Source organism: Sphaerodactylus townsendi, linkage group LG05 (assembly GCF_021028975.2).
Source record: "Sphaerodactylus townsendi isolate TG3544 linkage group LG05, MPM_Stown_v2.3, whole genome shotgun sequence".
Classification (NCBI taxonomy): domain Eukaryota; kingdom Metazoa; phylum Chordata; class Lepidosauria; order Squamata; family Sphaerodactylidae; genus Sphaerodactylus; species Sphaerodactylus townsendi.
This window is the reverse complement of record NC_059429.1, coordinates 61,112,077-61,139,288: the sequence shown is the minus strand read 5'-3', so window position 1 is coordinate 61,139,288 and position 27,212 is coordinate 61,112,077. Positions and strand designations below refer to the sequence as shown.

The 27,212-nt window shown below is 40.2% G+C and overlaps 1 protein-coding gene across 8 annotated transcripts in view; it reads left to right on the top strand.

Moving 5' to 3' along the window:
• Positions 1 to 27,212, top strand: part of PATJ (PATJ crumbs cell polarity complex component) — a 211,710-nt gene that overhangs the window by 79,957 nt on the left and 104,541 nt on the right. For all 8 annotated transcript variants that reach the window (XM_048496111.1, XM_048496109.1, XM_048496108.1 and 5 more), the window contains 9 exons: positions 244 to 363; positions 4,342 to 4,686; positions 5,109 to 5,199; positions 6,518 to 6,656; positions 11,370 to 11,441; positions 13,139 to 13,316; positions 17,029 to 17,139; positions 17,799 to 17,870; positions 24,624 to 24,732. In XM_048496111.1, the coding sequence (XP_048352068.1) occupies positions 244 to 363; positions 4,342 to 4,686; positions 5,109 to 5,199; positions 6,518 to 6,656; positions 11,370 to 11,441; positions 13,139 to 13,316; positions 17,029 to 17,139; positions 17,799 to 17,870; positions 24,624 to 24,732 (1,237 nt within the window). The remainder of the gene's footprint in view (positions 1 to 243; positions 364 to 4,341; positions 4,687 to 5,108; positions 5,200 to 6,517; positions 6,657 to 11,369; positions 11,442 to 13,138; positions 13,317 to 17,028; positions 17,140 to 17,798; positions 17,871 to 24,623; positions 24,733 to 27,212) is intronic.

The following is a 27,212-nucleotide window of genomic DNA, read 5'->3' as shown; positions in this document are numbered from 1 at the left end:
CTTTTATTTAGCACATATGTTTAGCCTTCTTTACCATTCTCTCAACAGTTTGTTATATATTGCTATGTTTTGTACTATTCCAGTTCTGACTAGTATATTTCCAGTTCACCTTTCACAATATCGTTTTGGTTTTCTTTGCAGCTGTGTTCTTTATGAGTCAGATTCTTGCTTATTCCCTTCTGTTTCAAAATTTGGGCTTTGGTATTATGCTGATTAGTATGTGTGTTTGTGTGGTTTTTAAAGGGAGAAAGTAGACAGAGTGAAGCTTATTGCATTATGGAGCCAAAAAGTATTGCCAGGAATTCTGTATCTCCAGCACAAATCGATAATACTGAATTATCAGTACTCCTCAAAGCTTCAAAGGTATCTGTTGATTATTTATTTTCATTCAGTTTAAACTGGGATTTGTAGATACTGGAGAGTTTGTCCTTCCAGATAGAAAAGTGAAAGAGTTCCTTTTTCAAATGTACTAATCTATAAATAATTCTACTTAAATCAATGCAGTGAATGTAGCTTTAGAGGTTTAAGTTTTTCTTTTTTAGACAGAGTGTGTGTGTTGTGCGTATAGAGCTTTTTGTGAACTGCCTATTGTAGAACTGTAGACCTGTGAGGTAGTGTTCCTGGACCCTTGTTTTCCATTTTGGATATCCATCATAGTATTCTTTAAATGGGACTCAGTCCCAAAGAGAGAAGAAGAGGAAAACTAGATCCAAGAGCTGAAATTGGAATATTAGTTGGCAACAATCCAAATTCAAGAGGCTACCGAGTCACGGATCCTCAGGCCTATGATGTCAAAATTTGCAACGTTGCATACAATGTGAATACAAATTGTGTTTTGTTGCAAGAAAAGAAATCTCTAATTTGCTGGTCTTATGCAAGGAGTAGAGGGAACGTGCAAGTCTGATGACCCCTATACTTACTGCCCACAGTGGCAAACTGTGATTTTTACTTACATCCGAACTAAGCCAGTATATGGTTTTAAATTGTCTGTAACTGTTTTGGTTTGTTTAAGGAAAAAAAATACTATGACAAGGGTTCTGGCTGTAGTAGTTTTAGAATAGCTGTAATTCCAACAAGTTCTGCAAAGATTGAGTGTTTGAATAGGTACTTCTGATTGTAATAATAAAAAAAGTAACCAGTAACTGGCATTTTGAGTCCATGCTTGAGCAGTTCCATGCAAGTGTAGGACCAACCTGTCTGCTGCCTATTGGCCTTTCTCACTTAAACAAGGAGGATTACATAATGTAAACCAGTGCAATCAGCAGTATTAGGAAATGTCAAATAAACAACTAATAAAACTAGGATTGCAGAAATCTAAAACAAAGTATAGGTATAAAACATGATATGTGAAACAATATGTGAAATGTACTACATAAGTAGGAATATAATTTGGTGAGAGCAAAATAAAAACATACAGAAACAGGTAGCGCACATTTATAGTATAATCCACAGTCTTGTTCTCACTAGTAAAACATCTCCCTGAATCATTCTGTTATAATGGAGCATATTTCTATTATAAGAAATATATCCTGAACAGTTCTACTTTATATCTACAGCTGAGAGATGTAATTTCTAAGTACCTGGAGAGACTGAAATCTGAAAAATTATAAATGCATGTATTATAAATATCTTATTATACAAGTGAGAACCAGCAAGGACTTGTGGGATGTCATCTCAATTTCCCCTGCCTCGCAATGTCCTTTTTCCGTTTCTTGAAAGTTCCTATAGACCCTCCCTTTTCCTTTTCTCCTTAGAGTTGCCAGATCCAGGTTTGGAAATGCTAGGAGTTTTGGGGGTTAGAGCCTTGAGAGGATAAGATCTGGGGAGAGAAGCTGTTTCAACAGTATATAATTCCATAGAGTTCATCCTCCAAAGCAGCCATTTCTCCAAGGGAACTGATCTATCATCTGAAGAGCGGTAGTAGCTCTGAGTGATTTCCAGTCCCCACCCAGAGGTGGGAACCCTAGTTTCCCTACAGGAAATGACTGCATTGGAGGTGGAGCCTATGGCATTATACCCCCAGAGCTCCTTTCCCTGCTCAACCCCACCTTCTGCAGGCACCACAATCCCAAACTCTAGGAATTTCCTTACCAGGAGTTGGCAACCCTACCACCTTCCTATCCAACCTACATTTATCTGGGGAAGGGAAAGGGAGGCCAGCTACATGGATGCCATTGCTGTCCTCAGCCCTAAGCCTGGCAGAACAGCTCCATCTTACAGAGCTGTAGAACTGTACTAAGTCTTGCAGGGGCCAGGTCTCACTTGACAGAGAGTTCCACCAGACCAGGGCCTGAGCCAAGAAAGCTCTGATCCTGGTTGAAAACAGCCATCAGCTTTCAGACCAAGTTGTTATTTGTTGAATGTAGCGCTCTTTGGGAAACGTATTGAGAGGCAGTCCTGCAGATTCGATGGCCCTGGACTGTTTAGGCCCGTGGTGGCGAACCTATGGCACGGGTGCCAGTGGTGGCACTCAGAGCCCTCTCTGTGGGCACGCGCAAACAGAGTCCCCCCCCCCCACACACACACACATCTAGGTTGGCCTGGGCTGCTGGGCTTGATTATTAGCATTAAACTTAAGACCTAGTTTTGGGGAAGCAGTGTAGGTAACCCCATTAGGCGCTGTTAAATCCCACTGATTTTCATGCGAAGAACTAAAGTGTGATCCTTTACCTGGGAGTAAGCTCAGTTGCTGGCAATGGGGCTTGCTTCTGAGTAAATCCTCCTAGGGCCGTGATTCACCCGTTGGAAGAGTTGCCCAGTTGCTTCAAAGCAAAGCCACCGACTAGCACCGAGCTTACTCCCAAGTAACGCACACCTTGGAGCCAACTGTTTTTTCTAAACTAAAACCTCAGTATTCAGGTTAAATTGCCATGTTGGCACATTGCGATAAATAAGTGGGGTTTGGGTTGCAGTTTGGGTACTCGCTCTCAAAAAGGTTTGCCATCACTGGCTTAGGCCTTTAATAATACCAGAATCCTGAACTTGATTTGGTACTCCACCCAGAACCAGTGCAGTTGGTACAGCAGTAACTGGATGTGTGTCCCCTACGGGTTCCCAGTGAGGACCCGAGCTGCTGCATTTTACACCAGTTGGAGTTTCCAAAGCATCCTCAAGGACACTTCTGTGTGGCGTTAGTTGCAGTAGTTCTAACCTAGTGACTGTTGCATGGATCACTGAGGCTAATTGAGACAGGTAAGAACATAAGAACTAGCCTGCTGGATCAGACCAGAGTCCATCTAGTCCAGCATTCTGCTACTCGCAGTGGCCCACCAGGTGCCTTTGGGAGCTCACATGCAGGAGGTGAAAGCAAGGGCCTTCTGCTGCTGCTGCTGCTCCTGAGCACCTGGTCTGCTAAGGCATTTCCAATCTGAGATCAAGGAGGATCAAGATTGGTAGCCATAGATTGACTTCTCCTCCATAAATCTGTCCAAGCCCTTTTTAAAGCTATCCAGGTTAGTGGCCATCACCACCTCCTGTGGCAGCATATTCCAAACACCAATCACACGTTGCGTGAAGAAGTGTTTCCTTTTATTAGTCCTAATTCTTCCCCCCAGCATTTTCAATGAATGCCCCCTGGTTCTAGTATTGTGGTAGGTACCAGCAGAAGTGTCCTGGATCGCTCCCAGACTATTGACAGTTGGCATAGGTGTTAACTGCACAGTATCAAGAGTTGGAAAGTGGCAGTCTCCTTCTGCTCCTCCCCAGCTCAGGCACACAACCCTCATCTTTGATTTAATTTCAGCCAGCGCTGCTTCAACCATTTCACCACGGTCTCCAAGCCACTGGCCAAAATCTCACCTGCCTCTCAAAGAATGCCCCCCCCCCCAGGGTGATAGAAGAAATCCTGCCTCCACAGTCATGAAACAGATGCCCTATAAAAAGTAGCAGACTATATATAACAGTATTTACAGAAGTGTCACGCTTTTCAACCTATTGACTGGTGGATTTAGAATGATTTAGCTCTGTTTAGGATTTAACTGTTAGTTTCCTTCAGTTAGACATGTTCAGATTCTGTTATTTGACTTATTTTCTTACTTTGCTTAGCAATTTTATGTCCCAGGAATTAGCTGAAATTTGCTTTCTAAAGTCTTCTATGAAGTGTTGCTTCTTTGAACTTAATTATCTCCCTTTTTGGATGGTATGAGAAATAAGATGATAAATTGTTCAACTGTACATTTCTACTTTATAAATACTGTGAAATAGTTTAAGAAGAAAATAGTGAAAATATTTCCCAGACCATGAGGCAGAAGTTACAAAGTCTAAGATTTGTAAACGTTGAATATTTTTTTAAAAGAGAATTTTTAGGGCTACTACAGTGATCTGCTTTGATGTTTTATGCAGAACTCCAGAGATGTATCTTTCTCTAAAGAAGAACTCGTTGATGAACCAGTCCTGGATTTGGGGAGAGAATTTCAACTTTCTCAAAATGAGACAGATGTTGACAAGGAGGCATGGGAAATGCATGAGTTTTTGAAGGCTTCAGTGAAGGATCTTGAAGAGCGAGAGATGCTAGTGGATGAAGAATATTATCTGGACCAGGATTATTACAATTGTGTGCCATCAGATACAAATGAGCTTGCTGCAACTACTGAGGTGGCCTTTGATACTACAAGGCAAAGAGCAATGGAACTAGCATTTTCTAAGGTTCCAGAATTGAGTGACATGATGGATATTAGAGCTGAAAAGGTACTCCACAGCATGTCCAGTAAAGAGAACAGGGTAAAAACTGTTAATGTGAGATATTGGGGTGGAACAAGGTATTTCCTTTTGTCATGTCCATCTGAAAAAAGTTAATAACAGATACAGCTATTAATTTATTAATTATAGAGCTAACTCAGACATCCAAATAGATAAATGCTGAAACTAATAAAAGGATCTGTACTGGATTTTGTTGCTATTGTGACGTACAGCATAAATAAAGCAAGTTGCAGTAAATATTATATGGAAAACAGAATTATTTTTGTGGTCATAGATTTGGTCATAATAGCTTTATATTGAATTAGTTTCAAATTCATTTTTGCAGTAATCTTAGCCTGTTTTTGCAGCATAAGTCAATGCCAGTGGATTTCCATTTTAAATTGCCTTCATATTTTTTTCTTTCTCTGAAGCCTGAAGAAAACACAGATAACAGTTCACTACTCCCTGGAGGCTTAGCAAAATACAACCAACCAAACAGTATGCTAAATGGTCAGGAGACTAGTAAGTAATCAGCAAAAAATATTCAGCTGGCATTTTTTGTGTGCCTCATAAAATGAAAAGGTGCCTAAGTGTATATTTTGTAAATGTTAACTATTTATTGTTCTGATTTAAATTATTTACATTGCTCATTGTACTATGTATTATTTATAGATGGTATTGATTATTGTATCAACTACTGTATTATGTACTGATTATATTTTGACTATGGGTAAGTCACCCTGAGCCCAGTCTTTGGCTGGGTAGGGTGAGATATAAATCCAATTAAAGGAAAGGAAAGTTTACCGTATTTGGTTGTTGTGGGTTTTCTGGGCTAATCTTGTTCCTTGTGTAACACATTTTTCTTTGTGCTACACCTTTGAAGATGCCAGCCACAGATGCAGGTGAAACATTAGGAACAAGATCTACCAGACCATGTCCACACAGCCCGGAAAACCCACAACAACCAGTTGAATCTGGCCGTGAAAGCCTTCGACAATTTATTGTATTTACTAAATACATAGCTTCCTCTTCTGATGGACAATAGTTTGATAAGTTGGCTTTAATCGTAGAAAAGCCAGATTCAGTGATGATAGTACATTTTAGAAATCTGGCTGTCTGCACACTTCATTTTGCTTACAATATTCAGTATTTCAAAGAATTTTGAATTTTTGTCAGGTACTTTGTTGGTGATATGCAAGAGCTGTAACATGAGGAAATGTAGGTATGATTGCAACTGGATGGTAAAACATGAGTTGGAGTGTATTCCACCACTGAGAGTTTTGAATAGTGATTTATTAATAATAATTAGTAGTACATTTTCAGGATTTGAAATGGCACTACTTTTGTCAAAACAGAAGCAAACATTAAACTGGGCATGTTGCCAAAAACAGCACCCTTGAGTCAAGTTCTTTTCATACAGGCTTAATGAGATAACATTGCAATATTCATTGCAACATTTGGCCTCCTTTGTTTCACATTTGGCTGTAACTGGTGGGGACAGAGGAACAACGTGCATTACTGGTAAATTATGTCAGTCATCTAGATGTTGTGGAGAAAGTGAGGAGATTTAGTGTGAAGTTGCCATTTTGGTAGCTGGTCTATATCCATGGCAATGTCTGTTTCCACTATTGCTGGTGCTGATCAAATAGGCACAAATGTTATGCTTTCAGAAGCAATTGTCTAAGTTCCTATGTTTATTTTATGCAAGTTTGTCTAATGTGTATTTTGTTTCCCTTCTTGAGTTCACATTTCCTACTCATAATGCTATCTGTATTCCCTGTTTGGCCGTTTGCATCTAAATTTCACTGTAATGGAATAATAACTAATCTCTTATGGCAAGATGCGGAGACACAAAGTGACCATAAAGATCTTCTGTGCATCAACACTGATCTTGAAGTTGCTGAAAAAAGTACATCGAAGGCTAAAGACTATGACTTTTCCAGCAGCCAGGATTCTACTCTGTCTAGAGGGCTGTCTAGGTATGAAGGAGTTTCTTGGATGAAAATGTCTAGTGGATTTTTGGGTACTAAGTTAAACTAGAATAGTTTTCATGAATAGCCATAAATAAACATAAAATTCAAGAAATACCAAGGTCTCTTCAGCCACTGTACAATATTTAGCATTTATATAGAACTAGCGGGCCCAGATAACACCAATAAAAAACCTGGGTTGATGGGGAATGTTGCATGGATCCTGATCCTAACGCAGATCCACTCCGCATTTCCTCCCCAACCTGGGCTTTACAACAATTGCACTATGTATGATTCTTTTGTTTTAACTTGCCTTGCAGCCAGGGCTGAGTGAACAGCCACAGCTGCAAAGCCCGTTATGTGACTGCAGGTTTTTTTGTTCCCCTCCTGGCTCCCATCTGCGGAGCCACACAGGCACTAACGGCTCCAGCAAGGCTCTGGGGGAGCCTGTGTGTCTTCCTGCCTAGTTGCATCAGAGGAACCAAAGTTTCTGAGAAAAGCTCCCCCCAAATAAGCACACCTCCATGCAAAGTCGTGCGCCCTGGCAATGCGCTGCTGTCCATGGGACTGCCAACCTTGCAAAGGGCTCGGGGCTTTGCCGGGTTCATTCTCTGTTGAGAAACTGTAACCCGCTCAGGATTCGCTGTGTGGAAAGAGTTTTATTTTATATTTATATTATATTCCACACAGAATTTGCTGTGTGAAAATAGGTTTTTTTTAAATTTTATATTTGTATCCCACCTTTCGCAGCCGGAACCAGACACAGGATGGTTTACAAAGTTAAAAATGTTAAAATTCCAATACTATCTTATAACTAATTTTAAAATTAAATGCAAATAGATGGCAACCCAAAAGGGGTTTTAAGACTCAAGCTTAATAATATATCATCTCTCTTCCTGGTTATTTCCTTTCTAAATTTTTCTAGGAGGAGGAGAGATGAAGGGTTACACAGTGGATGTACAAACTGGAAATTGGGAAGCCAGCAAGATGGACAATTGGATTTATGGTCTGGTGTAACATCTCTATCTTACAGGTCCTGCAGAACTACCGTGTTTCCCCGAATATAAGACAGTGTCTTATATTAATTTTTGCTCCCAAAGATGTGCCATGTCTTATTTTCAGGGGATGTCTTATTTTTCCTGTGTTCTGTTTGTCGGGCATGCTTCCAAACAAAAACTTTGCTATGTCTTACTTTCGGGGGATGCCTTATATTTCACACTTCAGCAAAACCTCTACTATGTCTTATTTTTCGGGGATGTCTTATATTAGGGGAAACAGGGTAAGAAGGTCCCACAGGGCCATGGTGTCTGCAGACAGATAGTTCCACCAGATTAGGGGCAGGACTGAAAAGGTCCTGGCTCTGGTCAGGACCAGTCTAACATCCTTGGGGCCACGGACTATTAAGAGGTTACTAATGGAGGATCGAAGATTCCTCTGTGGACAAAACAGGAAGATCCAGATTTCAAACAGTTTGGAATTATGCCTCCCTTTTCTCAACTGTAAGGAGTCTCAAAGAGACTTACAAATTCCTTCCCTTATCATCCCCACAACAGACGTTTTGTGAGGTAGGTAGGACTGAGAGAGTTTTGAGAGAACTAGCCCAAGGTCACTCAGTGGACTTCATGTGTAAACCTGATTCACCAAGCTAGAGTCCACCACTCATGTGGAAGAGTGGGGAATCAAACCCAGTTCTCCAGATTAGAGTCCACTACTCTTAAGCATTATCCTACTCTGGTTCTTGTGGAAAACCAATGCCCAAGTGTTAGCTATATGCCAAAACAAATATGTGCTTTAAATTGTACCTCAGCCAGAGAGTTACTGACTGGTAAGCATCCCACTGACTCTCACCTGCTATTTATAGTATGAGAGTAATATTGACCTGCCTCACAGTGTTCATTAAATAATTATTGAAAGATTGTATTTGAAATGATAATTAATGTTTTAAAATGCTAAATATTCTATAGGATGACTGCAGGAGTCTTCCATATGGCATTCTGTAATCTTGATGGCCTCTAGTACTGTTCATTTACTATCAGATTTTTAAAAATTTACCTCCAATAGGGAGCATTGGTGTAGCTCAGGGGTGGGCAATTATTTTTTCCATGGGGCCGCATAAGAAACAGAAAATATTGTGGAGGGCCAGGCCAAAAGGCTGAACTCAATTCTGCATAATAGGGGCTGATAAGTGACAGACAGGTGCACAGATCAACTTGGAATCAGTGGCAACAGTTCTGCATACAACACTATTTGGCACAAAGAATCACAGGCTTAACCTACCTGCATAGTTGTCCACTGTTACAATCAAGCAAGTGGGGAGACTTAAGTCCCTTGACCTACTTTTTTCATCGACTGGCGCTTTTGAAAGCCCCGCAGAAGCCGATTGCCTTGGTTGCTGGCTTCTGTGGGGCTTTCAAAAGCGCCTCGCTCCCCAGCAAGGGGGTGGGGGGTGAGGCGCTTTTGATAGGCACTTTTGAAAGCCCCGCAGAAGCCGGCAACCAAGACAACCAGCTTCTGTGGGGCTTTCAAAGGAGGGGAACGCCCCAGAAGCCACTGCGCGAGGGGAGTGGCCTTTCTCAGAGGCCCTTTCCAGTGCAGTGGCAAGTCAGGGGGGAAGGGGGAGGGTTAGTGGAAGAATGAGCAGCGCGGTTCTAAACAGGTCCTCTTAGGCCAAGGCCAGGTCTGTCATACGGGCCAGTCAGGGTCATCCGGCGGGCCGGATGTGGCCCGCGGGCTGTATAATGCCCAAGTCTGGTGTAACGCAAAGGGGGAACATAATGCACCAGCCACATGCCGGTGCAGGGGGTGGAGGGGATGTGGCAGGTGGGTTGTGGCAGAGGCGCAGGGCACACACATGCCCCAGGCGCAGTTCTTCCTCGCTCCAGCCCTGATAGGGAGCTCATATTGATCCTGATGGCAGTTTTACCATACAGTCTGTCACACACCTACATATGATATCTGGTATCAATCTTCCTCACTTTTTCATACTTGTAACTGAATTACTCTGTGATGACTGAACTTAAATGTGGATGACTGCAGAATGAGAAGGATATTTGGTCATTGGCGCCATCTTACCAAGCTACTGTGGGCAAACCCTGTCTTATCTTGTAGCCATCCTAAGTACCACAAGGTAGACTGGACAACCATAACAAGAGGCAAGGTTATTTTTCCTTGAGTCAGGTACTGATGTCATGTGCCCTATCATCCCCATGAACTCCAAACTCCAGTACAGTAACAAGCATTATTATACAAGACTTTTAGGACTTATTATATATGGACTTTTTGGTGGTACTGTCATTAAAACAAATTACAGTATATGTACATGTTTGGCTCTGAATTCTATCCTTGTGTTAGGCAGTAGCCAAGAAAAGAAGAAAGCATATAGTATATGCTCCGCTCTCTCTCTCCATATCATGCAACAATTAATTACATTATCTTGAATTTGCAAAATCAACCTTTGCATATTTGTGCTCATAGGGGGCAGAAAATCTTTATTTCTTACTAGCGGGGCCCGGCCACGCATTGCTGTGGCTTATTGTGGTGAAATGGGAAAGGAACAGTAGCAGCAAATCAATTGCAGAGGCCAGCAGTATGTGCTCATGCAAACATGCAGCCTGATACTGTGCGATGTCAGTGATGTGTGGGCCCGCATTCCGGGGCGGGGATGGAAAGGCACCTCTCCCACACATGTAGGCTGGCTGGTCATGATCCTTTACCTGGGAGTAAGTTTGGTTGGTGGCAATGGGTGTCGCTTCTGAGGAAACCCTCTGAGGGGCGCGATGCAGCCATTCAAAGTATGTCACGGTTGCTATACTGAGCTTACTCCTGAGTAATGCGTGCCTGGTTTTCTTAAATGTAACCACAGTATTCAGGGAATCTAGGGTGCCTGGCCCCTCCCTCCCATCCCCTGCATGTCACCCCTCACTCTCTTCCCTCCCTCACTTCTCTTTCCTTGCATGCCACCCCTCCCCCTCCCTCCCTTCCCTTTCCCTCCGCTAGGGTGGGTGGGTCATATCAAGATGCTGGGCCCCCTGCCTCCCCTCCCTTGCATGCCACCCCTCACTCTCTCCCCTCTCTCACTTCTCTTCCCTTGCATGCCTCCCCCTCCATCCCTTTCCTCTCCCACCCTCTCTTCCTTTGCATGCCACCCCTCCCTCCCTCCCTCCCTCTCCCTCCCTTCCCTCTCCCTCATGTGTATGTGTGTGTATGTGTTTCACTTCCACTCGAGTTACTGCCTATGTACTGTTTTCACTGCTCATATCTGGCCATCTGAGTGAACATTCTAAGCTGCATGAACATTCTAAGGGTGACAGTTACACACAGGCAGCTGCATGTGCTTCACCATGGAGCGCCAGGAAAAAGGCATTTTACCTGGGCCAGGTGTGAAATTTCAGGTATGTGAACATCTAAAAACAACTCTCACCTGGCTGACTATAATGGCTGGGAATTTTCAGAGGAATTGGCCCAGCAGTTACTGAGGAATACTATCATACTATCATTAGCTTTTTATATATATAGACTAGCAGATGCTCCAGTGGCTCAGGACACTTTATTTTTCAGGTATTATTATTTTAGTAACTGTTTTTTATGAATAGACAGAGCCACATAGTGCAGGTTCTCATGAATCTGCATACTTTATATATTCATTCTAGACTTTGTTACATATGTAAATACAGCGTAGCTTATGTGAGGAGCTGAAATATATTTCTGTTTTAATTTTTTTAGTGAATTGCCTGAGAGAGAAGAAGGGGAAGGGGAAGAAACTCCAGTATTCAGCCATTGGGGACCACCACAGACGTATGTTGAGAAATGTTTCAATATTTCTTCTGCCTGAAAAAAATGTTTGAGGCTCTTGAGCATGAAGTTTTTACTTGCCTGAACTTTTCATCTTTCACCCGAGACTCTGTTATCTTGACCATATATTTTAACCTATTCTAGAATAGCAATAAAGTAGATGTAAGCTTTGCTAACTACTGCAGATAAAATTAATGCTTAGCAGATGACCTGCTGAAAAGGTTTATTATATCAGTTCCACTGATTTCTATAAACATTCCTGGTTTTCATTGCAGCTGGTTTATGAAATTTAATTTTGATAGTTCTGTGATTACTGCATGCAGAGTCTGCTTTCAGCCATTCTAATCTTGCTAGCAGCTGTCTAAAATATGGTAATTTCACACATGTATATTTTAAGAATATGCCTAAAACGAACATATGACTGCCTTATAACAAATCAGACCATTGGTCCATCTGTTCGTTATTTAAGTGGCAATGAATTTCCATTGAAATATGGAGAAATATAAACTTACCATTTCTGTCAGAGGAACAAAACTTTACTGCATTTTCTCTGCCATCACAACCCACTGATTTCCCAAAAATGCTGCTTCTGGGGAGAAGAGACCCTCAGGAATTATAACGATCCAATTGTTGTTCATTTATTTAAGGAAGTCTACATAACACAGCAGGTCCATTATCAGCAAATAACTGTTGACCACAAATGCAACCAAGACTGTCTTCATTCCATAACTCGACCAGAAGCCAGACTGGGGAAGAACATAGAAACCCTGAAGTTGCTCTGTCAGCAGCCTCTCATTTACCTTCTCAAGAGAAAGCAGGCTGTATACCATTGGAAAATTGTCCTAGAGTCCTTAAACCCATTAATGACAATTGCAAATGAAATACATGACGAGTACTTTGTAGTCTGATCTAGAATGCCTGGCAGAAAATGCAGCAAAAGAGATTAGTGGAACAGCTTTATTTATATAGTGAGAATATTTTACCTTTCTAGAGTCCTGCTTGAGGTGGTTTACAATTAAATAATAACCTATCAATATAAAAAACAAGCCATTAAAACAAAGCACAGGGGCATAAAAACTGCAGACTACTATGTATAAAATAAACAGAGCATAGGCATATGGTAAGCAGATCATAACACAGCTGGAAAGATTATTAAAAGCTAATTCAATCTTGGGTAAAAAAGAAATGTTGTTGGTCTGGCACAGAACAGACAGTAAGGCAGTTGCCAGGTGAGCCTTAAGGGACTGATGTCAGTGCCTAGACTTGCCACCAAGTTCCTTAATAGGCAATATTGCTACTGCAAATATACCAGCCACTTTACTGGTACATGTCCTGAGCATGTAATACAGAACAAATATAGAATTAGGTGATGTAGAATAAATGTTGGGATCAACATGTGATCATCTCTATGTTCTTTAACATAATTTGTCAAATGACAAAGTGCATAGTTTTTCTGCTATGGAAAGCTCTAATCATATAGTCATGTCATAACATCAGACACAGGATCTGTAGGAGCATGAATTCTGTGAACTTGCGTGTTTCAGGAGTGGAAGATGACAAGTATTAGTGAATTTCTGTTTGTCTGTACCATGCACATTGGTTCTCATTTTAAAAGGTTTATGTTACACAGTACAAAAAATAATGTATTCAGATTTGCATCAGAACTAAGTTCAGCAAAGGTATTGTTTTGCATTCTTCAGTGTTGAAATTTTCCGAGATCCTTATGTGCCCCTTGGCATTAGTATTGTCGGGGGACATACCGTTATAAAGCGCCTGAAGAACGGAGAACAGCTTAAAGGTATATTTATCAAGCAAGTTTTAGAAGACAGCCCAGCAGGAAGAACAAATTCTCTTAAAACCGGCGATAAAATACTTGAAGTAAGTTGAGACAAACTTTGTTTTAAAGATAATGTAACAGTTAACAACTATCTAACTGTGGAATCAAGCATTAAAAGTATTGCACTTTAAAGATGGCAGGGAGTTGGACTTGAGGGCCCTAGTGGTCTCTTGCAACTCTATGATTCTAAGGAGACAACCAAATCTCCTTCAGAAAGAACTACTTACCTTTGTAGGTATTCATAAAGTGGCTTCAGACACTAATACTTATGATTGCATGAAGTGCAAATGAATTATACATCCTTTTATTCATGCATGGTGTTAACGTTCAAAGTGTGGGCTTGAGCATGTCCCCTGCAGAGATGTAGGTGCTCCTCACACAGACAAGACACGCTCATTTCCCTTTTTCAGGAGATACTTAAGTCCACACTTCATATATTGATATAAAATCTGAAATCTGTGAAGGTGGGTGGAAATTGATGAATGGAACCCAGCTCCCATGACTGAAATCTCCAAAAGAGATTTGTGCAATCATTTTTCAGATCTTCCTCTCCCCAATAGATTCTAAATTGCTCTCAGTATTGTGAGTGTAATAAGAATGCTTGGTCATCACCTTCTGTTTTCAATATGAGTGTTTTTCTTTTATGAACCAATATCTTTCTGTGTACTTAAAAATCTGTCAAGTACACAGATGAAGGTCCTGTGGATGGCCTGGGGAGGACTGAAGGACTGATGGGAAATGACTGGTTGCCCAAATTGGATGGGGTGACATTGACACCTTTAGCTGAAGTCCCGAGCCTGGGTGTGATCTTGAATGCCTCTTTAACTATAAAAGCTCAGGTCACAGGGAGTGCCAAATTGGCTTTTTTCCATCTTCGCCAGGTAAAGCAGCTGGCCCTCTACTTGTCTCACCCACACCTAGTCACAGTGATCTATGCAATGCTCACCTGCAGACTGGACTACTGTAATTTGCTCTATGCTGGGATTCCCTTGGAGTTGCTCCAGAAATTATAGCTGTTCCAGAATGTAGCAGCAAGGATCCTTACTGTGATCCAATTAAGATCTCACACATCTCCTGTGCTTCACCAGCTGCACTGGTTGCCAGTTGAATCCCGGATCAGGTTCAAAGTGATGGTGTTGACATTTTGACTGGTCTGGGACCCTCATATCTGCATCTCCAGTATCACCCCCAGAGGACCTTATGTTCCTCCACCAGTAATTTTCTGAAAGTCCCTGGCCTGAAGGATATCTGGCTGGCTACATCCAGGGCTGGGCTTTTTTTGTCCTGGACCCAACCTGGTGGAACTCCGTACCATCTGAGATATTGTGGTACAGTTTTGTAGAGCTCGGAAAATGGAGATCTTCTGCCAGGACCGTGGTTGAGGCAGCCATGGTTCTGATCTGCCTTTCCTTCCCCCCTTTCTATTCCCATTCCTGTCCTTTCCTTCCTTTTTTCCCTGTCCTCTCTTGTCCTTTTTCCTCCCACTCCTTTTCTCTATCTGCCATATTAGGAAACATCCCTATGACTTAGGGAGTGAGGACTATTGAATTTTATCATATCAGAAGAGGGTTCCTAGGGGGCACATCTCTGTTATTTATATTGGGAAGTCCTAAGATACCAGTCTTGTTAGTTTACAATAGAGTTATATTAATGTTTTCACTGTCTTATGCTTAATTATTAGATCAGAGTTTTACTGTTATTATGTTTGTTATTTTATATAACTATTGTTTGCTGCCTTGAGCCCCGTTTTCTGGTGTAGACTGGAATAGAAATTAGAATGAATAAATAAATTACGCATTAAAAAAACATAACATTACACATTAAAAAAGCACAGATGCCCAAACAAACAGGCAGGAGAGCCATGACTGGTAGTGAGAAATTCCAAACACAGCAAAATAACTGTCAACCACTGGTGGAAAACAACAATTGAAAGAAACAGATGAATCTCACTTGGAAGAGAGTTCCACAGTTTTGGTGCCATTACCAAGAAGATCTTTTTTTCAGATATCTATCTCAGGTGCTGGTGATATTAAGTAGAGTCTCTGACAATGTCTGGTAAGGAAATAGGCAGTCCTTAACAGTCCAAAGGGGAGGGGTAGTAGAGCAGCGACCAAGGATGGTGCTGCAACAGTATACCTGCGCTGCCTCCAATGGTATTTCAAGCAGTATGGGAAGGGGGGAAGACAGAAAAAAAAACAGCTGCCTAAAAATCCCAAAGGGAAGACGGGCTTAAATCATCTTTTGGGGTAGTATTAAGTTAGCTAGCCCAAGGTCATCCAGCAGGTTTCATGTGTAGGAGTGGGGAAACAAACCAGGCTCACCAGATTAAAGTCTGTCACTCATGTGTCAGAGTAGGTAATCAAGCATGGTTCTCCAGATTAGAGTCTGCTGCTCTTAATCATTACACCATGCTGGCTCTGGTTAATGTGCATGCCCTTCAAGAACAGGCTGAAGAATTTGGGGTTTTCAGTTTATTAAAAAGACTAATGTGGGACATGATGGAAGGTGATAAAATTGTACTGCTGTTGAAAAACTGGTTAGGCACAACTTGTTTGTTCTGATGCATAACACTAGCACATCACTAGCACATCAGGACACCTGATGAAGTTACTAGGAAGAGAATTCAGGACAAAGAAGGAATCACTTATACACCTTATTCACCTAGTACATAGGTAACTCATGAAGCTCAATGCTACTGGATCTAGTGATGGTTATTGGCTAAGATACCTTTTAAAAGGAGTTAAACAGATTCATGGATGATGAGTCCATCAGTGGCTATGAGCTGTGGTGAGTAAAAAATGCTACATGCTCAGACATAGTATTGGTCTTAATACCAGTTGATGACATGCTCAAAAAAAGCGGGGAAAGGCTTTACACTCTGTACTCTTCTTCTAAAATTTCCAGAACATCGGGACATCAGATTGGCCAGTATGGGAACCAGGATATTGGACAAGATAGGCCACTGTCTGATTTTACATGGCTGCTCTAATGTTCTGTATAGCACTGACTTTTGTGGTTTGAGTTCAAGAAGCTGATCATGTAACATTGATCCCAAGTGGGTGCAATGCCTCTCTCTCCATGCTGTAAATGGAAGAGTTTTGCACTGAGGAAATGCATATTTGATTCTCTCTAGGGCACCAATTCAGCAGGCCAATTTTCCTTTTTCTCTCTCTCCCCCCTCCTTTAGTTGTCCTTCAGGTTTATGGCACGAAATGGTTATGAAAATTGGAAGTGCAGCTCATTTATACTTACTGGGTTCAGTCTTTCTTATAAAGAAAGCTGCAACCACGTAGAGAACTGTAGATTCATCTATCCATATATCTTATAATAGAGCAGAATTCTTTAGAAAGCTGCTTCCTCTCTCCTCTGCAGTTCACCACATAAGCTTATGAAGATAAGGTAATAGGCCACAAAAAGCAACTATAAGTCAAGTATACCCTATTAAGTCAGCTATAGAGCAGATTGCTATGAATAAGTTGAGCAAAATGAGCCAAACTTAATACGATGAAGCATTTGTCTAGTAAGCATTTCTTAGATTCTTCTGCATGTACAATTGTCAAAATCTGCATGGATGTCTTTTTTCAGGACTGAGCATCATGCTAATACTATTGAGACTAGCTTTTAATTGTTAAATATATTTGGTACTGGAAACATTTGAACACATTTTAAGGTGTTAATTTTCATTGGTGGGAAGATTCTGAAACCTCATATTGTGAAAAGTACAGAGTACCAAAAAATGTATTTGCTTTACAGGTGTCTGGAATAGATCTACAAAATGCTACTCATGAGGAAGCAGTGGAAGCTATAAAAAATGCAGGCAACCCCATTGTGTTTGTTATTCAGAGTTTGTCTACTCTACCTAGAGTGAGTTACCTGTACGATTTCTAAATCTAGATACAAAGTAGCATGCACTTTGTTTGATGATAATTTATTGGAGAGAAATTTGGTCCTTGAACATTTTTAATGAAAAATGATTTTAAGGCAAGGCAACAAGACAGATAATATATTAAGATTTTTAAAAATCAATAAATTACACCAGAATTTAAGTGTTCTAATATTTGCTAACTACTGACAATTAAAGGTAAAAATGTGTCCTGTTAAGGAAGCTTTCTTGTTTGTTCATAAGGAATATGAATGCCACCCTATATAAAGTCTTCTGAACATTTTTGGAATTAGTTAAGAAAATGATGTGTTATGTCTCCAGAGTCGTATTATCTTTTGTTAACCTCATTCTGCAAAATGAAGTTTACCACTTTTATGTGCATTTGTTATACTTTCAATGTATATGATAATAAAATATGAATGTTACATTTTGAATAATTTCCCACGTTGATAGACTCAGTAAAATTATAAAATCCTAGTGAAAATAGCAGCAACAAACATAACATTTGTAGATTAGGGTTTTATTTGGTACTTAAAATAGTATAAATGAAACTTAATTTGAACTAGGTTATTGTCTGTAAGATAAAATGTATTGCTTTTTGACTGCATTGTATGTTTAAAATATTTTATATGTTCTACAGATTGTTTCTATAATAAACCCCAAGAAAATTAAAGATCACAGTGATCAAGACACAGCTGGAGAAACTGAGCAGGTATTGTTGATGTTATTTCTAAATCAGGTTTATATGATAACTAGTACAGTGATTTTTCCCACCAAGCTGCTGATTTTCTAAAAGCATCTGTAGGACTATAAATCATATTGGAGAAGAATGAACACTTCTCTGGTAAATAGCTCTATCTGCTCTCATTTATCATAATAACTTTTATCCTAACTCTCTGTGTTTGAGAATCTGAAACATATCAAATTATTATGACAACTAGCAGTAAAGCCCGTGGTAGTAAGAAATATTGTGGGCTCTACACAGGGTGAGGGGGGTGAGGGTGGGGGGGAAGACTGTGTTTTACTTACCTGAAGTAACATGGAGAGCGTCACGGAGAGCAGCGGGCAAGTGAGTGGTGAGTTGGGGAGGGAGGCTTGGTCTTAGGCGGTTGGGAGAGGACAGGCAGGGAAATGGGAAGGGTGGTGCCAGGCCAGGTGGGAGGGTGTCTGGCTGCCCATGCCCTGCCAGGCCCAGCTTGGTCTTTGGAGCAAGGAGAAGGTGGGAGGGGAATGAGGAGGGTGGTGCTGGAGCTGGCAGCACCAGGATGCAAGTTGCTGCTGCTCTGCCATCCTGGCTTTGTATTTAGGGGGAGGGAAGAGCAGGCAGGGGAATGGGGAGGGTGGGGTAGCAGGGCAGTGGGGGCAAGCTGCTGCTGTCCTGTTGGCCTGGCTTGGTCTTCGGGGCAAGGGGAGGGGGGGTGGGGGAATGGAGATGGTGGTGCCAGGGCTGGTGGGGCAGTGAGGGGCAAACAGTCACTGCCCTCCTGGTCCAGCTTGGTCTTTGGTGTGAGGGGAGAGTGTTATGCTACAGGATATATGCTACAGGATGGTTTGTCACTTTAAAATTCAGATGAACACACAAGGATAATCAGTAGTTCTTTTTCTGTAACTATAGAAAAGGCAAATGATTGTGTATGTGTTTGCTGCTTTTTATTTTATCAGAGGCATTGGAGTGGGATACAAATAAAAGCAGTAACTTAATAACTGCTTAATTAAAGGAAGAGACATTTGGGTACATTCTTGTGTTTGAAAGAGTCAGAAATAATGCAAGTGTCATGGATCTGCCTACAAACACCTACTCGGATGAGGAAGAGACAGGGAAGCGCAGTTGTTGGGTGCCACAGGAAAAAACTGACAGATAAAGTAGAGACTCTGTCAGGTGCAGAGGTTGTGTCTCAAGTTGAAGTCAGCACACCATGCCCTCAGTCTCACAGTCCGGGAGCCAAAGCTGACATAAAAGCAGTGCAGCCACCAACCTCATCCCTGGGATTGCCAGGGCCCTTGGAACACCGGAGAAGGCAGGCTCAGGAGGAGGCACCATAGCATATGATTGGCAGCCCAGCACCAGTCAACCTCTGCTTGTAAGCCTCAGTCACCACAGGATCAAGGCTGACAACAACACAGGCTGCTCAGCCATCACTGAAGTGTACCTGACTTGGGGTGACTCAGCAGGCAGAAGAGTTGCACCTTTTCCTGATCAGGGTTTTCCTGATAAAAGCAGCTAGAAAAGGGTGAACCAGTATGGAAGCAACTTGTCTGTAGCCCTTGTGTACCAGCTGTGCTCTGTACCCTTGACACCAGTATGTTAGACTTTGGACTGGACCTGGACTTTTCTTATTGGATTTACATCTGACCTGGCATTTGCTCTTCAGATTTGCCTTTCTGGTTTGCCTCTTGGACTTCTAGATATCTGTGTTTTGATCTCAGACAGTGTTGGGACTATGCTTGCTACATCTCACCACAGGTGCCTGCCTGAAACCAGACAGCATGTTGTTGAAATATGTTGATGACAGCCAACAGCCTTTATCTGCCCCTCTGTTTTCAGCTTCCCCTTGCCCAGCAGCCTCTACCTAGGAAAGCTGTGACTCAAGTTTGTGGCCATAAGGCTGACCCACTTGCCTCATAGGAAACCCTCAAGGACTTGTGAGAGGCTCATCACTTTCTCCTGTATTTCCTCTTTCTCCTCCCCTGGCAACCCCCATATCTTCCCCCCTTTTCATTCCTCCTTCTCAGTCTTTCACCAACCAACATTATATCTGCCTCCTAGCTTCAGCTATATTTATTTGTACTCCACCTTCCCACAGTGGAAACTGAAGAGCTCCTCTGCTCCTTTTTATCTGCAAAAAAACACTGTGAGGTATGTCAGACTGAGAGTTTGTGACTGGTCCAAAATCAGCCAGTGAGTATTGTCAAAAGCTTTTACAGCTGAAAGCTGGCTGTTGTGGGTTTTCTGAGCTTAGTGGCTGTGGTCTGGTAGTTTTTCTCCTAACATACCACTTGCATCTTCAGAGACATAACAACCATAAAAAGGAGTTATAGAAAATGATGAAAAATATCATGCTACCAGTTAACAATCTGGACTTGGCTATACATAAGCCCTGTACACTGTGTATCTGTAAAATAAAAATGTTTATTCACATGAAGCAAAAGATTGCATCTTTAAATCTCCAACTTCTTTGGAAAACAAATATTTAGTCACCAGCTATGATGTGAATCAGTTATACAGTATACAAAAAAACATCTTCAGTGAATCATCCTGGTATACATTAACATTCTCTTTACAATGTGCTCTGTGTCCAAAGGTTCTATTTTTGGCGGATTCCGCCTGGGCCAAAAACAGGTGTGAAAATGGTGTAAACCCTTTTACACCATTGTAAGCCATTTTACACTGTTTTCACGCCGCTATTTTTGACCCATGCGGAATCCGCCTTTATTTACGAGCCCCTGGATTTGACACCCATTTTGTTCTTCTACACAATCAGCACTTCATCAGAACTCACATCCTTATCTTGCACACTGTATATCTCTCATCAGTGATATGTGTCTACTGTGATTCAAGGATGTCATTGCATTCTCACGATGCATGTATGCATGAAGATGCTGCTCTTGCTTCTGCCATATGAAGTGGGTTGTGTGGAGAGTGAAATAAGATGACCTTTTAAAGTAGCAGCCTTTAAAGAGTTTCCCATTACCACAGATAAATTCCTATTCTATAGATCAAATCCATTACTATAAAAATGCAAAGTTCTTTACAACATTCAAGTATTCTTTTGTTGCTGCTTTAAAATGCAGTTTCGTTGTGAAGATCATATCCAAGCAGATGTTTTTTTCAGAAATAAAGTTAAATAATATGTTGCATAAACCTCTAGGTACACACTGTATAAATTATGCATTATTCCTGACTGTTGATAACATGAACAAAATGTGGTTGGTTTGCTAATGGTTTTTCCCCTTTCTATTAGCAATCAGCTTTTATCATTATAGAGTATTATTAATAGTACATGGGGACACTTGGGATGTGATCAAAGGCTATGGAATATATGAATTCTAGAGCTGGCATAAGGTTAAGGGTCAGCTGAAGTGTCTCAATGACAAAATCCCAGAGATCAAAGTTCTAACAAACTAAAAAGAAAAATATATGAAATGCTGAATCAAATATTTGGTCCCTTTAGCTCTGAACTGGGAAGTTTTTTTCAAAGAAAAGCTTTTCCTAGCAACTGCTATCTTGGATACCTTTAATGGAAATGCCAGTGATTGAACCTGCAGTGTGCTTTGCTACTAATTCCCAACTATAATTGATTAATACATGTTCTCAAAGGCTGGACTGTAATTGCAACCTTTTTAAAGAATCCCTTCATTTTTCAAATGTTTTGCTGTATTAATATTGTTCATTACCAGGAACTGCTAGTAATAAAAAAGGAATACTTCAAAAATACCACAGGTTACATGAAACCACTCTGAAACTCTTTGTTATAGACTTAGCTTTTAAATTAAATATGAAAACATCCATTGGAAAGTAGAACTGCTATCTAACCAACATGAAACAAACTGCTGTAACTCATTAGAGTAGAGTAAGGCTTTTTGGAGTATTGAAATATTTTTTGCTGTATACACAAATTTACATGTATCTGTTTATTATTTTTTTTCTAAATATAATCAATGAGACTGTTGCAAAAATAATCAGATTGTTTGAATGTTGAATGATTAAAGTTGGTGCCCTTTCAGTATATTAGTTAATATTAGTTCATCTTTATTATTATAATTAAGAATCTTACAAGATTAGAAATGCAGATCCTCTTAATATTTAATCCTGATACAATTGTAGTATAGTAATGTTTGTCTATGCTTATTTGCTTTTTTAATTCTTTGAATCTTTTTTCCTTTTCTGTAAATTCTGTTGGCAAAATAAAAAATATTTTTTTAAATAGAACTGCTATCTATTTAAAATAGAACTGCTACCAACATTAGATAAACTGATGTAACTCAAAGGTCGAATAGTTGATTTATGGGCTCTCAAAAATGTTTATTAAGGCAAACCTTAAGAAATAGGTAGATCTGGGGAATTCAGGATATCTTGTTTGACACACAAGGAACACTGAACCTCAGATAAGACATTCCTTTTCCAGGGAACAAAATGATAAACTCCTCAGATTAAAGTTGAATGAAAATGGGTTGCCTTTCTGGAGGTAAATAGGCAGTATGAGCATGACCATTTGCCTGCCTGCCAAGGTAGATCACAATTTCAGAATAGGAAAAATAAGTTTTAAAGTCTAACACACTCTGTGAAGGGCGCTTAAGCCAAGGGCCAGCTACTGGTTGTGCTTTCTTTTGATTAATTTCTGAGCATTCCTACTAATGTTCTGATATGAGTTTCCTCTGTTTCTCTGTTTCCTAGAAATTAGAACTGTTTGTTATTGAATGTGGGTTCCTCCCCTGCCCACCCCCATCTAAAATAATCTCACTGTGTAACCAAAGATGCTAGCTGCAGATGCAGGCGAAACGTCAAATGCTACTAGAACATGGTCATACAGCCCGGAAACCACACAACATCCCAGTGGTTCTGGCCGTGAAAGCCTTCGATAGTACAGTCCCAACACTCCTGGACATTCATGCATGGTTAGGCCAAAACTTCTGACAGAGCTTGGGTTGGTTACTAGGCAGATCAGAAGAGGGATTTGGCCATTAACACGCACGCACGCACGCACACAGTATTGATAGTGAAGGAAGAGAAGAGTTTCAATGGGGAAACCTACCCTGTATGATAGAAGAGATATGAAGTTGCATATGTGTTAGTAGACTGTGTGATGAACTAGTTTTCTGGCCAGGCTCAAATACAGCTGTTAATACTGATTGGGATTTTGATCTAATCAACTCATCTAATCAACAAAACTAAACTAGGGGGAACATGAGTAAGGAAAGCAGCGAATTTTCTTCCAAAGGCTTTTTAAGAAGCCTTTACTTGGGCTATTAAAAACACAATTCGAGAGAACCTCTTTCTGTAGAAATAATGTGTTACCATAAGAACCCACACTCAGTAAATTCCTGGTGGTTTCCTAATATAATATACTGTATGAGATTTATGGGGATTAACTGGAGAATGAAGCTACCATCTGTATTACCCTAAATTCCTTGAAGAGGGTAAAATAAAAATATGATAGAAACAATTAAGTGTATAATTTATTTAAGATTACAGTTTGAATGAAATTGGAGCAAGTCTTTGCTGTGTGTTTGACAATGGTAACATCACTGTGGGGAAAAACTTATTCAAAAGAAAGCTTCTGGTTTAGTTAATGAATTTATTCTTAAATAAATTCTTTTATTCTTAAAATACTTTATTCTTAAAGTCATGATAGCTTCTGGGAGAAGCCATTCCTCCAGATGACCTGTTGCCTTGTAGCTTCAGAATTTCTCAATTGCTTCTGTGTAGTCTTGGTGCAATTTTGTTATGAAACTTATTACTGATATTTATTTTATTCTTTTTATACATTTTTGTTCTTAACTGGATAGAATTTATTCTATAAAAGCATAATAATTTTGAATCACTGTTGCAGATAAATGGCTGCTTGTTTTATTGGCAGTTTTGTATTTAGCTTCTGTCTCTCATATTGCTGATAAAAATTATGTGAAATAATATAAATGTAATTATTTTTTAAAAAGATAGGTTTGGCTTTTACCATATGCATTATGGAGCAATATCCTCCTAACATGACATGGATCCTTGATATTAACACTGTATTGCAGAAGGATGATTTTCTGGCCATTTGTGTTGATCTCATGGCATCCGGTCCCTGCATTAGTTTGCTAAAGTGCATCTTGCTATTAGAGCTGTGATTGCATGAGGTGCAATTGAGCATAATAACTGTAGCTAAAGAACGATTCAGTTAGTCTGAGCCAGACAAACAGATGCTTGGATGTAACCTGCTGTAGAACTCTTTAGTTTGGATATGTACCACTACATGCATCACTATCGCAAATGTCTTTATCTATGTGAGGTAATATTTTTAATTAAAAATTATAATTAATGGACTTTTGAAAACTGCACCTAGAATCTGAGTAAAGTATTATAGTTTAATGTGTTCAGTGTTCTTTTTGTAAAGTACATAGAAAATAGAATTCTATAAATTCTATGAAGAAAAATGGATTGAAGTTCCTGTCAAGCAGAGACGTTTTAATTTGTGTTGTCTGTTGTGTACTTTGCTGTTAAGCATTCTGTTTCTTAAGCAGCCTAATCTGAAATCCATTTTCCTCACATTCGGCTCTGGTTCAAAAAAATATTTTTTGAGCATTTGCTTTTGAGCAAAATGTTTTTGAGCATAGGAATCAAAAACCCTATTAAACTTGAAGCTTCATTTGGAAACAGTATGTACATCAAAAATATATTTATATCACTGAAGGCTTTTTCTGGCAATCAATGGAAAATAATTCTGAAGATCTTATGTATCCTGTTTTTTCCTCTTTTAAAAAGAAAAGTGGAGCACCGCCTCCCATGAAACTGCCACCTCCTTACAAAGAACCAAAAACATCTAGTTCTGAGGAGACAGAGGAGGAGGAAGAAGAGGACTTTTATACAGAGGGTAAATGATGTGATGTTTTATTAATATTGCTGAGTTAAGGATTGCTCTTCATCTGTGACTCTGCTGTGAAGTAGCAAGCAATAGTTCAGATTGTGTTTATAGAACTATGCTTAACATTTGTCAGCGTGATGAGATATCTCAGTTTTTGATAGGTTACTTACTTTTCACAAAATTTATAAAATTCATAAGACTAATGGTGGACAGTGTTTTGAAAGCTCTGTCCCAAACAGTAAAGAAAACTTTTCTTCAGAGCAAGTTAAGACGAGTGGTTTATTTGTGTACTGATGTTTGTCTACTCTTCTGGAGCAGAACTACATGTTACATATTTTTCCAAGACTTGTTTACATAATGGCCAAACAGTGGTTTAGCCCTTACATCTGAATCATATGTTGACCACTCTTTATGTTTAGAGAACCATGCAATTTCATGGTTTTTGGTTGTTTCTGAATTATGCTATATTTATAAAACCATAAGAAGACCGGACCAGTAGGTTGTCTAATCTACCATCGTGTTACACATAGTGGCCAACCCATTACTCTGGAGGGGAAGCAATAGGGCATAGAGGCCAAGATCTTCCCCAGATATTACCTCTGGGCACTGGTATTCAGAGGTTTACTGCCTCTGAATTTGGAGGCTTCCTTTAATCATCATGGCCAATAGCCATTAATAGACCCATCCTCCACAAATCTGCCCATTTTAAAGCCATTTATGCCTGCAGGCATCACTACATCCAATGGCAGCAGATTCCATTGGGTAAAAAAGCATTTCCTTTTGTCCATCCTGAGCTTACTGCCCATCAACTTTGTTCGGTGCCCTTAAGTTTCTTGTTATAGTTTTATTACTGGCTTATTGAATTTTCCCAATTTGAATTATTATAAACCATGTTCATTTAAACTGCGGATACACAAGCATGTTAATGCTGTTTTACACAGTGGTGTGGATTCATTTTGTGCAAAAAAAGGTGGAGTGAAGAGCAAATGGCTGTTATTGTATGTAACACCTCTCCTATCATTCAGAGTTCTTCATTCACTTTAAATTGCAGTGGAGTTAAACACTCTGCTCAAGGGTTGATGAGAGTGTGGCTAGTTTCTGAGCAGCAAAACTGAATAAGATGTAGTAACATTAGTGGTGAATGGGAGAGAAAGAACTAGAAAACAGTACAGGGAGAGGCGATAGAACATAAATTACAGCATCCAGTTTTGACCTGCAGGGGGAAAGAAAAATGATGGAGCCTCTGTAGGTTTCTTCAGTTCTTCCCTGTAGCATCGTATCTGTTATTTCGGCATTTTCTCCTTTTTGCTCCTAAGAACCCAAATAATATACAGTACAGTAGTTTGTCAGATCAATATGTCAGTTATGTGAGGAATGTTCTATGTGAGGAATGTTCTGTGTTGAGAGTCATCTTGCTGAGCAAGCCTGATGTGGATGCTATTTTAAAGGATCTGAGGAATTACCACATGATATTTCTCAGCTTCTTATCAACAGGCTTCCCCTGTCACTCTCATAATTCTGGATCTTTTGAAAACATAAAGTGCTCACATAGGCGGATTCCACATGGGCCAAAAACAGCGGTGTGTAAATGGTGTAAACCCTTTTATACCATTTTATGCCGTTTTCACGCTGTTTTCACACCACTGTTTTTGGCCCATGGGGAATCCAGCATAGTGTTGTAAAATGGATAGTTAATTTGAACCTGATTTGGGTTGGAAGAAAACTCTACCTCCTGGACACGTCCCAAGTCTTTATCCTTAGCATGGTAATCATGATTACCTTTTTAAAGTGTCTGTTTTCTTCGCGTTTCCTCTTCTATATTGGGACCCATTAAATCCAAGTGAGTCTATAACCTCCTTCCCATCAACAACTGGGCTGAATTCATCGCTGTGGTGGTCTGGAGAGAGGGGGCTGATTCTGTATTTCAAAAGCAATTGAGCCAGCCTGGTCTCCTCAGTCCCATTAGTTAACTTTTTCATTCCTTCTTTGAAAGTTCTGATGGCCCTCTCAGCCATTTGAAGCAGGATGCTAGGGAGATGTTCGAATGTGTTTAATTCCGTTCTTCTGCAGGAACTCCTTAAATTCCTGGACAGCGAGATCACAAAATGTAGTGTTTGGGTAAAGAAGCTGCTCTATCAGTTGCTGCAACAACCTGGAATTTAATCATAAAACCTTACACTGCAGTCCTAAGCAGATTTACACACTTTTAAGTCCATTGAAGTCAGTGGGCATAGTAGGGTCCAATTCTGTCAAAGAATGCACTGTGTATAATACAGAAGGCTCATGTACAAACCTCTAGTCAGATTCAAAGCTTACTGGGAAAACTCAATCCAGTCTCCATCTGTCAGTGTCTTAATAGCTCAATGAGTTGGGACTGTGCTGCCTTGAATTAGTTACAGAATGTGCCTTCTACTGGCTGGACAGAATTATTGTATTGCATCTTAAGGACCATGGGCAGGACAGCTCCCTGCAGCCTTCTGTGATCCCTC